We start from the raw sequence: 13,277 nt of genomic DNA on the forward strand, positions 1-13,277 counted from the left end.
TGGAAAAATTAAAGCCCAAATGATATTTTGGAGATGAACTGATACCACCACCTTTTGGTTTGAAATCAAATAACATAACCACTCATCCAACATGCTTATAATGCTTGAACATAATACAAATTAAATATAATATTTGTTTCACAGGTACATACGTAAATATCAATTAATGTATTCATAAAAATGGTAAATATCAATTAATGTATTCATAAAAATGGTACTATGATCACTAGTACTCTTAATATTAAAATGTTAAAAAAATATAATAAACATTATTTGTTCTTGTATTAAAATGATATGTATGTTTAAAAATATACAATTATCCTCTGCTAAGATAGATATTTATATTTATAGAAATTTTAATTGTCATGAGTTTTTCGTTCTTACGAATATCAACACTTATATATATATATATATATATATATATATATATATATATATATATATATATATATATATATATATATATATATAGGGAGAAGATCAAATGAGAACGCCTAAAAGGTTGAGAACGCGAGAACAGTTCTGGACCAATCATTTTATAAGGGTATATTAGTAACTTTATATAAATATTAATTAATGATTTCCTAAAATCTATGGATAATGATTTTAATTACCTAACAAAATTAATATTTCCTTTTAGTTAACGAAATATATATAAATTTTTTTTTTATGATTTTTTCCAAAAATTATTTATGACCGTTTCAAAAAAATTATATAAAAAAATTAATATTTCCTTTTATTTTATATCTGAAAAGAAAATCTTAAAAAAAAATATGCTGGAATAAGAAGACGTGTTTCCAGAACGAACAAGATACGGGTTGAGAAGGGGGAGTTAACAAAGTTAGACAAGATTGGAATGGGCATAGGAACATGTATTGATGTACCATATCGGCTAATGCTCCCAGGTTGATGCAATGTATTCCACCAATTGACTGAAGACTTGATTATTGGTATATCGATCGGTCCAGCACGGATTGAAATAGGAGCCGGTTCGATAGGAAGCTTTTGAAAACGCAGTGCACCCATGTAAATAAGGAACGAGATTAATACAGAGGTTAAACGAGCATCCCACACCCAAAAGGTGCCCCACATAGGTCTTCCTCGAAACCCCCCCAGTAACTAAGGTAAATTATTTTCTACTATTTCACGTTTTTGTTTTTCAAAAAAAAAATGAATAGAAATTCAATCCCAACTCAATACACTTCCAATCATAAATGAAAACACATCAAATTACAAATAATTCAATGCATCTTTCATAAATTGAAAATAAAAAATAGTGTAAAAATTATCATATTTTCATAAAATGAATACCTCTAATCATAAATAAATACACACATTCACATGAATACACTACTATCCATAAATAAATAATATCATTCACACACGAATACATTGCAATCCACAAATGAATACACTGTTATTTATAAATTAATACACATTCTATCATAAATGAATACACATGCTATTCATAAATGAATACAATCATTCACACATAACTACAACGTTATTCATAAATGAATACACATGAATAAATTCATAGTAGAATGACCACAAAGCCCTTGCTTCCAAGAATTGACAAAATAATAAAAAAGAACTTCATTTAAGGCCTGCCACATAAGAAACTCTTCAATCCTATCACCTCGCATATCAAACTAGGCGTAGAATTCATCAAAAAACTTATATATTCCAAAAATGCCCTCGCTCTTTTTCCTCCCTGTACAGTTAAAAAAAATCTTTAATCCTTGTGAACCCACCCATCTTCTTGAATCTATGTCGGCTAATCTATCTCTTTGAATCCTACTGTGTTATTCGCCACTAACAACCTAAATCAGCGGACATTTTTTCATTTATCGATCTCTCTTTCTCTTTCTCTGAATCCTCTTGCAAGTGATGTTGTTTAGACCAGGGGAAGGTCGGCTATGGTTGTCACAGTAGATGCGTCTTATGAAACCCTAGAGAGAGAGAGAGGATATAGATACGAGAATAAGAAAGGTAAGAGGTGAGGGTGAGAAATTATAGGAATCAGGTAAAATTGCAATTCCTATTATGTCCTTCTGACCATTCAAACGTTACACTTAAATGTCAGTACTTTTAGAATTTTTCATAAATCCCCCATTTAATAGCAACCATAGATCTTAGTCTCAACCTTTTAGACGTTCTCATTTGATCCTACTCCTATATATATATATATATATATATATATATATATATATATATATATATATATATATATATATATATATATATATATATATTTTGCTGAATTTTAAGATACAACTATTACAACATGATGTACAATTACTTTATGCATTAATCTTATCCGATCAAACATTTGAAAGCATATGCGCTTATTTCTGGCAGTTCTTTTGACCCAGTACTTTGGTCCCTGTTTAATCATCTTTGAAGCCTTAGATCCAGGCAAAAATCTTTCAATTATGTTTCATCTTCCCTTATATCAGTTGTGTTCATCTCCTTGCTGAAATTATTTCTCATTTTCGTCCCTCAATTGAAAAACCATAAGACTACTCACCACCATCGTTTTCCCTTGCCATGCCACCACTGAACCACCAACGCTGATCTCTCCCTATCCGTCTCTCTCTAAAAAAAGCCCTAAATCCCTATCTTTCTCTTTCTAGGTCGTTCCAGATAAACAAGATGCTTTCCCTCCTTCCGCATTGGTATCTACCTTGTCAAGACCGTTCAAACGAGATGCCTTCGCTTATCTCACACCCTTCTTAATTTTGTAATCCATCTTTCTGCAATCTGTCATTGAAGCCGAGTAATCGACACCGCCACCAGGTCCCCCAGTCTCTCTCTCTCTCTCTCTCTCTCTCTCTCTCTCTCTCTCTCTCTCATCTATTTTGTTAAATTTTGATTTATTCTTTTTTGAAGCCGAGTAATTGACACCGCCAAAAGAAACGCACATCATCTGCTTACTCTCAACACCTCTTCAATCTTCAGATCTGTAAGAATCCTCTATCTTTATATAGAATCTGATGAAGTTATGTGTGTGTAAAGTATGATGTATGTCTATGTATGCATGTCTGTGTAAAATGGGAGATTGACCTAGCCCTTTTCAACCAATTTGTAGTTTAAAACCAATTCTATCGCCTTTTCTTGAAAAAAACCTAGACGCCTTATTCTCCATCGTTTGAAGAAATGATTTGCAACAAAGGCAGAAGATAAATCAAGAGAGACGGAGTTTGAGAGAGCATTTGTCTCCACTAGCTATCACTGATCTATTGTGAGTTGCTATCTCCTCAGTCATTCTCTCCTGAATAAATTTCGTCTTCAACATATGCAAGTTATCGCACATTTTCCCTTTCCTTTTCATATGCAATTAATTTAAATATGAAATGTATTCTTAGTTGTTATGTAGACGAATTACCGGTGATTTTTATTATTAGTTTTATATTTCTAGCTTCTTATTAAATAACATCAGGAAACTTGAATCATCTTATATGTCAAATGATATAGGGATCCCTTGGTGGTGAACGATTAACGATGAACGCAAAATCCAGTTTCTCAGGCCAGCCACTACCATGTTTCTCTCTTCTTTTGATTTTTGGATCTTTTATGCAGTCGTGGTGTTTCCTCCTTCAAGTGGTCTTGTATCCTTATATCTCGGTGCTGAAAATGAAACCATAATCTCTTTGACATTGGACGACCTCTAGCATATGCACCGGTTCTCTCTCATTATTGACATTGATTTCGATTTGCAAAGCTCTAACCTCAGGTACCATTTCTGACATAGATTTATATGGTGTTTTTGTATAAAAGTTTGAAAACCTCCCCATCTTACATTGATTTCATTTCATTCAGAAAATGGCGACTTTGAATATCTAACCTAGGTGTTCTGGTTCATAAAGGTTGAAAACCTCTCTATGAATGTGATGTTTCTCTCTCTCCGATCATCATCCATTCTAATGGAATTCGTTTGAAGGGTATGCTATAAAAATGTATTTCACATATATATTCATTTTTGAAGGAGGAAGTAACGGCCATAAGTTTTTGTTGAATCTATATTTTTTGATAATTTGATGTTCGATGTTTCCGTTTTAGGGCATTTTGATTCTGTTGGAGTTGGGTCATTTTAGATTTGGGAATCACACCATCATCTCCGTTTTCTACTCCAGGTAACAATCCCACCGACCCCTCTCTTTATGATTTTTTTTTGTACACAGCATAGTTTATAATCCATTCTCCTTATTATGTGAAATATTTAAGTTTTTACATAGCATAAAATAATTATTAAAAAGAAAATAAACATGGCCTAATTAAATTTCTAGGGTAAAAGGGATCTGTTTGGAAATACGGGTCCACAGCAATTGTCTAGACCGCATAAAATACTCCTTTACAAGGGAAATTCAAGGAGATATCAGCAGCAAGTCTCTTCAGACAGAAAAAGACAGAAACGTTAGGCCTAAGTTGGAATCTACAGATCTTCCAGGAAGATGTTATTGTTTTGCAAATCAACCCGATGTTGGATTATGGAACATTGCTCTGTTTGCTTCAACTCTTTCATCTGCTCACTTAATTAACGAAAAAGAATCCGATTACGCCCTCGAAAGGTAATTTTACCCTTTTGCTCCTTCCCGAAAACATTCATTTTTTTAAAATTTTCTGTGCAGATATGTGAAATTTATGGATGACTACCAATCAGTAATGACAAAAAACTCGGGTTACCAAAATATAATAAACAACTGATAAGCAAACTGCTTAACAATTTGGCAGTTGACTACACGAATTTCTTTAGATTACTTTCCAACATCAAAGTTGATTCCAGTACTCCAGAGGAGGAATTGTTGATTCCGCTCAAAGCTGCTTTGTTGGATATTGGAAAAGAGCGGAAAGAGGCCTGGATTAGTTGGGTCAAAATTTACATAGAGGAGGTAAAATCTGACTCTTTAATATTCATTAACAAATGTCATTAAATAAGTTAAATAATAAATAATGACATGCTTTTGATTTTTCCTACAAATAGCAATGTACTTTATTACCTACTTTTTTTTGCTCGTAATAGCAACCTACTTATATTATTTTATTCACAATAGCAATGTATTTTATTTTCATAACAGGAAATGGCCTAATTACAGTTTTGGTCACTATAGTTTTTAATTTTAATAGTTTACAGTTTTGGTCCATGTAGTTTATAGTTTACATTAATTACAGGTTTGGTCCCTGTAGTTTTTTATTTAGGATAAATACCGATTTGGTCCCTGTGGTTTTTAATTTGATCACAGTGTTGGTCCCTATAGTTTTAATTTGCTTTCGATACAATTTTGGTCATGTAGTTTTTAATTTAGGATAATTACAGTTTTTGTCCCCGTATTTTTAATTTGCATAATTACAGTTTTAGTTCCTGTAGACTGTAGTTTTCTAATTCCAGTTATTACATTTTTGGTTCCTGTAGTTTTTAATTTCAATAATTACATTTTTCGTCCCTTTAGGTTTTAATTCCAATAATTATATTTTTGGTCCGTGTAGTTTTTAATGTCAATAGTTACATTTTTGGTACCTGTAGTTTAGAATTTTCATCCATTAATTCTAAGGTTCAACTAAAAACTTTAAAGGATCCCTCTCCCCCCCTCTCTCTCTCTCTCTACCAACCTATAGCGTGTCACCATTTGTTTCATTCTACGTCGGTCACTACCTCCATGAAATTTCATACAGGTAACAAAATCCCCCTCTTTAACTTTGTGGATTTTTTATGTAGTCTCCACGTCTCTCTCTGGAAATGTTTTCAGATTCACCACTATCTAAGTATTTTGTGTGTTGAATCGTTTTTATCTTTGTTGCTACTTACCTTTGATGGATTTCAAATACTCTCTAATTTGCTATTTTTCCCTGTTTTTAGGGAGGAGGATGGCATGAAAGATGTTAAAATTTGGGTTTTTGATGTTTGTTTTTGTTATATTTGAAGGTAAAGTAGGAAGAGGAACAAATGCACATAATAAATAACCAGCTGCATCTCGGTTACTTTCTACCTTAAAATATGCTGACAACTTCATTTTTGTTTGTTTTCCGTGTAACCTTCTCAAATTTCAAAATCTATTGTGTTTATGGTTTGATGAGAACCTGTGCATGGTAACATGGTAGGATTTAGTATGTTGCTTTAATGTGTGGCTAGCACAAAAAAAAAGGAATATAGAATGTTGGTTTTAATTTTTTAGATTCATGTGAATTTCTTTCTATTTTGTTGTGTTTTGGGCCAATTATTGATTATGCAAGAGACGTAGTTGTAGATACTGCTCTATTTTATATAATGGAACAATTATGCAAAGTTTTAAAGCTTTGTTTGATGCTATTTCTTTGCTAAGGCTTGTGATTACTTTCATTTGCATATGTACCTGCACAATAGCATATAAGTATATATTAGAAAACATTCTCATGCATTATCACATCTGTGGTGATAATTTTCAATTTAATTTAGATGGATGGATGATGAGACGTAAATTTTTTGTGCTAACAAGTATGGTTGTCGTATCAGCCTTGAAACATTTTCCTGGTTGAATATCACGATCCCTTAAGTGGAGCCACTAAGTTATCAGTTCTAAAGCAAACCAGTAGAGGGACGTGTTTTACAAAAAAATATCATAATTTAGTGTTATTTTCTAAATAAAGTATGTGATCTGTGCTTCAACCGATTTCAATGGAAGGGATGAGTGGATGAAGCTCCTAAACAAGTCTTCGAGGAGCATTTAGTAGAAGAGAATGCAATGCATTAATCTTTTAGTGTATTATTCATTGGGATGATAACTTCAATGTGATTTTTAAATATGTACAAGGTCATCATAGAAACTGTATAAGCTTGAAATTATCAATTATAGTCATTTTTTTGGGTTTTTTTTCACTATATATAATAAGGGTATTTTGCTCTTTTAATGACTAAATATATTGTGTTTACTATTATATTCAGGCGGCATAATCATGAGGTTTACCTAATGTTTTGCAGATGAGATCTTTGTAATCAGAGACATTTTCTAATTTAATTTGTTTGTTTTATGTTGAAGCATCTTGAGGATTAGTTTTGGGCATTGTCTGTGACTCTATGTCATCAACTAAGGATTTTATCAAGCTCATGATGGAATTTTTGGTCAACATATGCTCATGGAAATGGAAAGTGATCATATTGCTAATTACAATAGACGAGAAGGGGATTAGAACTTCATTGAACTCTTCTCTTTGTCATTTTCTACTCCTACTAAGAGGGCTGATAACATTCCTAAACATTGTTTTTTTCATTAATTGTTGAACCAATCAAATGTGTACAATTCAAATTTTCTTACACGGTGCTCATATTTACAGCTTTCTGAAGTTGTGAATTGCAATTATTGAAAAGAATAATCGTGACAACAATTTAAACAAAATGATGCTTATAATATGCGACTAGCATTTCAACAGATAGGTTTAATTTTGTTGTCCAATTAAATTATCATCAAATTTTGTATGATTGGTTTAATTCATTTTTTATTTTACTATTTCAATTTCATTTATGTGGATAAACGTTTTCAAACAAGCTAAAAAAAAATACTAACTATTGTTATAAATTGACTTAAAGTTATGATTATGAAATCTAATCATTAAGCAACAAAGTAATTCAACATATAATTAACATGTAATTTCATATTAATACAAATTATCATAAATCTTAAATATAAACGAACTATTTTTAATATTAAAACAAATTATCATAAATTTTAAACATAAAAGAATTCTTTTTAATTTGAGTAAAAACATAATATTGTGGTCAACTATAAAAAATGTATTTTAAATATAATAAATTCATGTTATAACTTATAACTATCAAATTAAAAAATATATGATGGAAACCGGTCACCAAACGGAAACTACTACCAATAAGATTTGATTAAATTAATATTTTCATCTTTACAGATCAATAGATTTAATTTAGATTATATAATTTTATCCACAAAAGAATGAGAGAATTGATGAAATGAATGATTATTCTATCGACCGATTCGATTTACTATAGTTTTGGTGAAACAAAATACAAAAAAAATAACTTCTACCTGTGGACTTCTTGAACTCATCCACTCTTAGTGGTTTACCCTATACTACCTTGGCCGCAATACAACTAATCAACGAATGACACTACTCATTGAGAAATATTTCACCATTTGATATCGTTAAAGTCTTACGTTTTAATTTTTAACCTATATATGAATATGCTTAGTTATTTTATTTCATATACATATGGTAATGTGATTTTCTAAATTGAAAAAACAATTTAGACTTCGTTTTGTAATGGTATAGATTGCAAACAAAAACACTTGGAAAATGAGAGAGAGTTTTAGGGCTAGAAAAACAACTCAACATAGACTGAAAATAAGAATATGGGTAGAATATTACAAACTCATAACCCATCAAACATGTTAAAGTTTCATAACAAGTTAAGAGGTTATGGTTATTTGGAGTTAACATTATGAGTGACTAATTGCAAATTGCAACAAAATGGCACATAAATGCGGGTTTATCAATATTGAGGATTGTACGAACTAAAGAATTATTAATATTTTGTTTATATGTAGTAAACTATTTGTACAAAATAACTAATCGTCTCTACAAACTAATTTCTGAATAAAATATTCGCACCCGACGCTTGGCGCGGGCAAATGGCTAGTATATATATATATATATATATATATATATATATATATATATATATATATATATATATATATATATATATATATATATATCTATCTTTTATGAATAGTTTGTTGAGGTAAATCAAAATCATTTTTAAATTTTAAATACCAGAAAGAGGTGTAACAAATGAAACCAAAGGGAAGAGATCGAGACCCCCAAAATCATCAACAGAAAAAGTATTGGCATGCGTGTTTATGAGTTATGACACAATAATGCTTATTTGATTCGATAAGACTAACTAGTTAACCCCCAAAAAACACTAAGCACTTGATTATGTGGTGTGTGTCACAAATATGTATCTTTTCTTTGTAATGTAAGGTATTAAGAAAAATAAAAATGAAAATGAAAGATGATGTTTCTGTTATTCTGTATACCCAAACAAACCAAAAAAAAAAAAAAAACATTTCAACCACATAGTTAATTTGTTTGTGGGGTGGTGTACTAGTAGTTTTTGTAGAGAGTTTTAAGTTTTACGTAACCCGGGGTAGCTACCTACCTAGTTAAAGCTCCGAGATTGATCCTGGGAGTACCTGTTACGTCTACCCCAATTACCACTGCCACTACTACTACTGCTACTATACCCTCCTTGCACATGACCCTCACGTGCCCCCCAAAAATTATCACTTCGAAATCCTCCTCCTCTTCCTGTTCCTGTTCCTGTTCCTCTCCCCCCCATGTAATTACTATATCCTCCTCCTCCTGCAACAACCCAAACCTCAAATTTCTCAATAACTAATTAAACAATATATATATATATATATATATATATATATATATATATATATATATATATATATATATATATATATATATATAAGTTAGAAAGGAATAAATAGACAGACAGAGAAACTTAACCTTGATTACTGTTATATCTCTTATACTGAATTTCAGATTCTCTGTCCTCAAACTGGATGAATCGAGCCTGCAACAATGTCCAGAAAAGTAATTAATTACAACTCAAAATTATTAAGTATTTATTTATAAATTTTAACAAAACAAAATCCACGTGGACATTGTTGTACCTCTACTGCGGTGCGGGCAGATTTGGGGCTTTCAAATTCGACAAAAGCGTAGCGATATCCGTCCTGAGATCAAATCAGCAAATCATCAAATCATGAAATTATGTTTACCAAAAGTAATATGCAAGTTACAGTTAGAAAAGTGAAAGTAATTAGACCTGTGAGTACTCTTTGATTTGAATGTTCTTATTTTTGACAGGTCCGAATCTTTTCACCACTTCTTGAAGCGATTCCTCAGTCATATGTGATGGTAGATCCTTGATGCGGATCGACTTAACTGCAACAACAAATGCCAATTTATGTACTTCATTTTTCACCCGTAATACCAATGAAAAATAAAATACAGATTTCTCGCTATATACTGTATATATTTTTTATATCAGTAACATAATTTAAGTATGTTGATATTATGGATAAAGTAGATTCATTGGTAGAAGAAAATGATCTTACTTACCATCATACATACTTTCTAGAACATCATTGCTAGGAAGTGTTAATGGCTTCACAGATTGTATGGGTATGGTATTGGTATTGGTAAGTGCCAATGATTGCCTATCAGCATTTGGCAATGCTTGTGCACTGGATGATGCTACGGGTCCCTCTTTTGCCACCTACATCCGAATGTAATTATAATTTGGTATAAATATATAACATTATAAAAAACCAAAAGTAAAAAAAATAAACTCACAATTGATGCATAAGACACCCTTTTTGCTTCTTCTTGAATGTTTACAGATTCACTTTTCTTGTTTGGTTCTGTAGGAAGTGGATTCTTTGCTTTTGATGAACTCACAACCTTATTTTCATCCTTTTTGGGTGACCCTTTTTCTAAACAAACAAAACAGACAACATTATTATTATTATTATTATTATTATTATTATTATTATTATTATTATTATTATTATTAAACAGGATATGAAAACAAATTAGAATCATGGGCAAATAGCAGGAAATAGCAACTACCTTTATCAATGGCCTGTGGAGCAACTGTTGGGGTTGTAACATCAAGATTAGGAGGTGAAGTTTCTGAGATGTTGTTGATTTCTATAAACTGAAGAAAATCATTGTGTACATAAAAGCCACCACCTTCTTGTGTTGCCAAACAAAAGGTTTGTGCAAAGTGTTTTGTCACATTATCATTATCAGTCAAAAATCCAGTTACTCCCACAATCACTGATCCCATTACTGAATCTTGAGCATGAACAGTGGTTAGATTTGGATTCCATTCCTTGATATTTGAACCCTTGAGCTCATTATCAATATCCTGATCCAAAAAAAATATATATATATATATATATATATATATATATATATATATATATATATATATAACTATGGGATAAGTTTTTGCAATCAAATTGGCCATAATTGAACCAAAGTTTCATACCTTTAATGTTGTTGCTGATTTCATTGAACCATCAGGACATGGATGATCTAGGATGCTTGTATCTTTATAGAACTTATGAGCATCTTCTGGAGATTCTTGCAGTATATTGTAGTATTGTTTCACAAAAGCATCAGCAACATCCTGTGCAGAATAGTCATCTATTGCAGAAGAATTGGGTTCATCTTTGGAGGACAAAGATTGAGCTTGATCACCAACATTCCCTTTTTCCATCTATACAAAAAGAAAAAAGAAAAAAATAGTAAGTTAAGATTTTTGTGGAAGTATTCTATAAAACTTTGTGAAATGAACAAAGGAAGGGAACATTGGTCCCTTTTGATTTACATTTATTTCAGAAGTAACTACAAGATAGCATCTTTTTACCAAACATTGATAGATTATAAAGTAACATTACTAACATCAAGTACCATAAGTCATAAGAAACATGATCACATGATATTTCAATGTTGGCTGCTTTTATAGTGATGGGGATTTTTGGTGAATGCAACATATAATTGAAAAGATTATGACAAGTGACCAAAAGGGTTTTAATTTCCATGTATCTTACTCGTACGATTAATTTACCTTATTAAATCCGTCGGAAAAAAATATTTCAACAAATGATTATATAAGAAGAGTCTAATGTAAAGTTCAAATCTGCAAAAGGTCTACAAAACTTGAATATCAAGCATTAAAATTTGAAATCAATCATTAAAATTTGATACATGTATAAGGAATTGATTTGCTATAAAACTAGAATCTTAAGCCGTTAAAATCAGACTTAAAAATCTGATCACTGCAGCTAGTATTGTTCGTTTTAGGAAAGCCCTCCAACCATAGCTGAAAATGATAAAAAGCATTAAAACATATTAAACAAGTTCTTTAAGCCCTAGTTTTCAAAATCAAGAAACATAAACCATCCAATATGAACAGTAAACCCACCTCTAAACCACTTTTACAGAAAAGATGAACAATCAAAACATCTAAACAGCAACTCAACTGCAAGATCCCCAAGATCAAACATTCCAAAACGCAAAGTGAGAATCAGAATTCAAGTTTAATATATGCAATAAATACCCCATCAAAGCACTAAACCCCAATGCATGCCCCCTTTTAAACGATCAATCTAAAGGACTGCCAAAAGAACCTAAACGTCGGTAAATAATTCTTGCATCAATCGCGATACAAGAATCTAGCACTAAAGTAAACACGTAACAGAAAAAAGACCCCAAACTTCAACTTTTATACAGCAAATATTTATATACTCGAAGCATAAAACCTCAATGCATGCCCCTATTTCGACGATAAATCTCTAAGATTAGACACAATCTTGAACTCTTTTAAACACAATTCTACAAATCTACAAAACGGCTATCGATTATACCAAGCAAAAGCAATAAGTTTTTTTGATGATTTTTCTTACACAGACTGCGCGAGAATCGGATTGACGAATGTACCTTCGGTGAACCCTGATCCTAGACCACCGAGAAGATGGTTGTGATTTATACAAACACGAATTTATTGTAGGCGAGATTCTCTCTCTCTCTAAAATCTCTCTCAAAGACACACGGAATCAAATTGGGAGTTTTTTATATCCTACCTCGCCAGCCTACTGTAGTCTTGGAGGGAAGGTTTAACTTGGATAGACAGCTCTGACATATGAACTCACTTCGTGGCCCCACCAAAAAGGTTTATTTGATCAACGGCTTGGATTTGTTGTTGGAGGGTAAAGCATTTATGGCGTGTGGTAGGGTGATGGTTCTCGTGATACGCTGTGATGGGGCACAGTAGGTGCAAGGATGGAGATATGAAGCCATCAATGGGTTGATGCCACGTGTGACTGACTGGGATATTTACGGCAGGTTTGACCTTTGTGTCAATATCAGAGAATGGAATGATGTTGATTCTTGATGTTCTATGGCAAAGGAAGTCAACATCAAAGAAAAACATATATATATATATATATATATATATATATATATATATATATATATATATATATATTTTAAATATTGTAAAAATTGGGACAATATACAAAGGGATTATCGACTTTAAAATTGGTATTATTTAAATCAAAGTTAACCTACAATTAATCGTTATTTATCATTGCATCATTTTAATTTTAAATTTATTGATAAAAGAAAGAATTTCAATCGTCAAGGTCTCCCCATTTTGCAAGGATAAGGCAAAAGGTTCGTCT

At 31.5% G+C, this 13,277-nt stretch overlaps 1 protein-coding gene and 1 long non-coding RNA gene across 6 annotated transcripts; one reads left to right on the forward strand and one right to left on the reverse strand.

Annotated features, from left to right (window-relative positions):
• The first annotated feature begins 2,345 nt into the window (after positions 1-2,345).
• Positions 2,346-7,288, forward strand: LOC145101130 (uncharacterized). Of its 4 annotated transcripts, none has more exons than XR_013705478.1 (9): positions 2,346-2,799; positions 2,893-2,965; positions 3,092-3,244; positions 3,478-3,736; positions 3,823-3,944; positions 4,063-4,136; positions 4,290-4,571; positions 4,735-4,892; positions 5,858-6,165. It is a non-coding gene; the product is annotated as an uncharacterized LOC145101130 (long non-coding RNA). The 4 variants fall into 4 exon arrangements; XR_013705479.1 differs by lacking the exon at positions 5,858-6,165 and adding an exon at positions 7,014-7,288 and having other exon boundaries at positions 2,347-2,799; XR_013705477.1 differs by having other exon boundaries at positions 2,347-2,799; positions 5,924-6,165.
• Positions 7,289-9,010: 1,722 nt separating this feature from the next.
• LOC145099970 (nuclear transport factor 2-like) lies at positions 9,011-12,826 on the reverse strand. Of its 2 annotated transcripts, none has more exons than XM_079037432.1 (9): positions 12,535-12,826; positions 11,081-11,311; positions 10,657-10,957; positions 10,381-10,520; positions 10,147-10,303; positions 9,851-9,969; positions 9,696-9,758; positions 9,529-9,595; positions 9,011-9,372 (listed from the first exon to the last, which is right to left on the reverse strand). In XM_079037432.1, exons 2-9 carry the CDS (start codon positions 11,309-11,311, stop codon positions 9,170-9,172), a joined length of 1,281 nt encoding a protein of 426 aa, XP_078893558.1. In that variant the 5' UTR covers positions 12,535-12,826; the 3' UTR covers positions 9,011-9,169. The 2 variants fall into 2 exon arrangements, with proteins under 2 accessions (XP_078893558.1, XP_078893557.1); XM_079037431.1 differs by having other exon boundaries at positions 12,501-12,826.
• Between the last annotated feature and the right edge of the window lie 451 nt (positions 12,827-13,277).

The sequence above is a fragment of the Lactuca serriola genome, chromosome 4, assembly GCF_051521515.1.
Source record: "Lactuca serriola cultivar US96UC23 chromosome 4, Lser_US96UC23_V15, whole genome shotgun sequence".
In the NCBI taxonomy this organism is placed as follows: Eukaryota; Viridiplantae; Streptophyta; class Magnoliopsida; order Asterales; family Asteraceae; genus Lactuca; species Lactuca serriola.

What these genes read in the sequence shown, in the direction of transcription:
- LOC145099970 (XM_079037432.1), bottom strand. Translation starts at nt 11,311, where the DNA reads ATGGAAAAAGGGAATGTTGGTGATCAAGCTCAATCTTTGTCCTCCAAA. An exon ending in TCTAGAAAGTATGTATGATG is followed by an intron (nt 9,970 to 10,146) that starts GTAAGTAAGATC and finishes TTGTTGTTGCAG; the next exon opens with TTAAGTCGATCCGCATCAAG. An exon ending in CTGCCCGCACCGCAGTAGAG is followed by an intron (nt 9,596 to 9,695) that starts GTACAACAATGT and finishes ACATTGTTGCAG; the next exon opens with GCTCGATTCATCCAGTTTGA.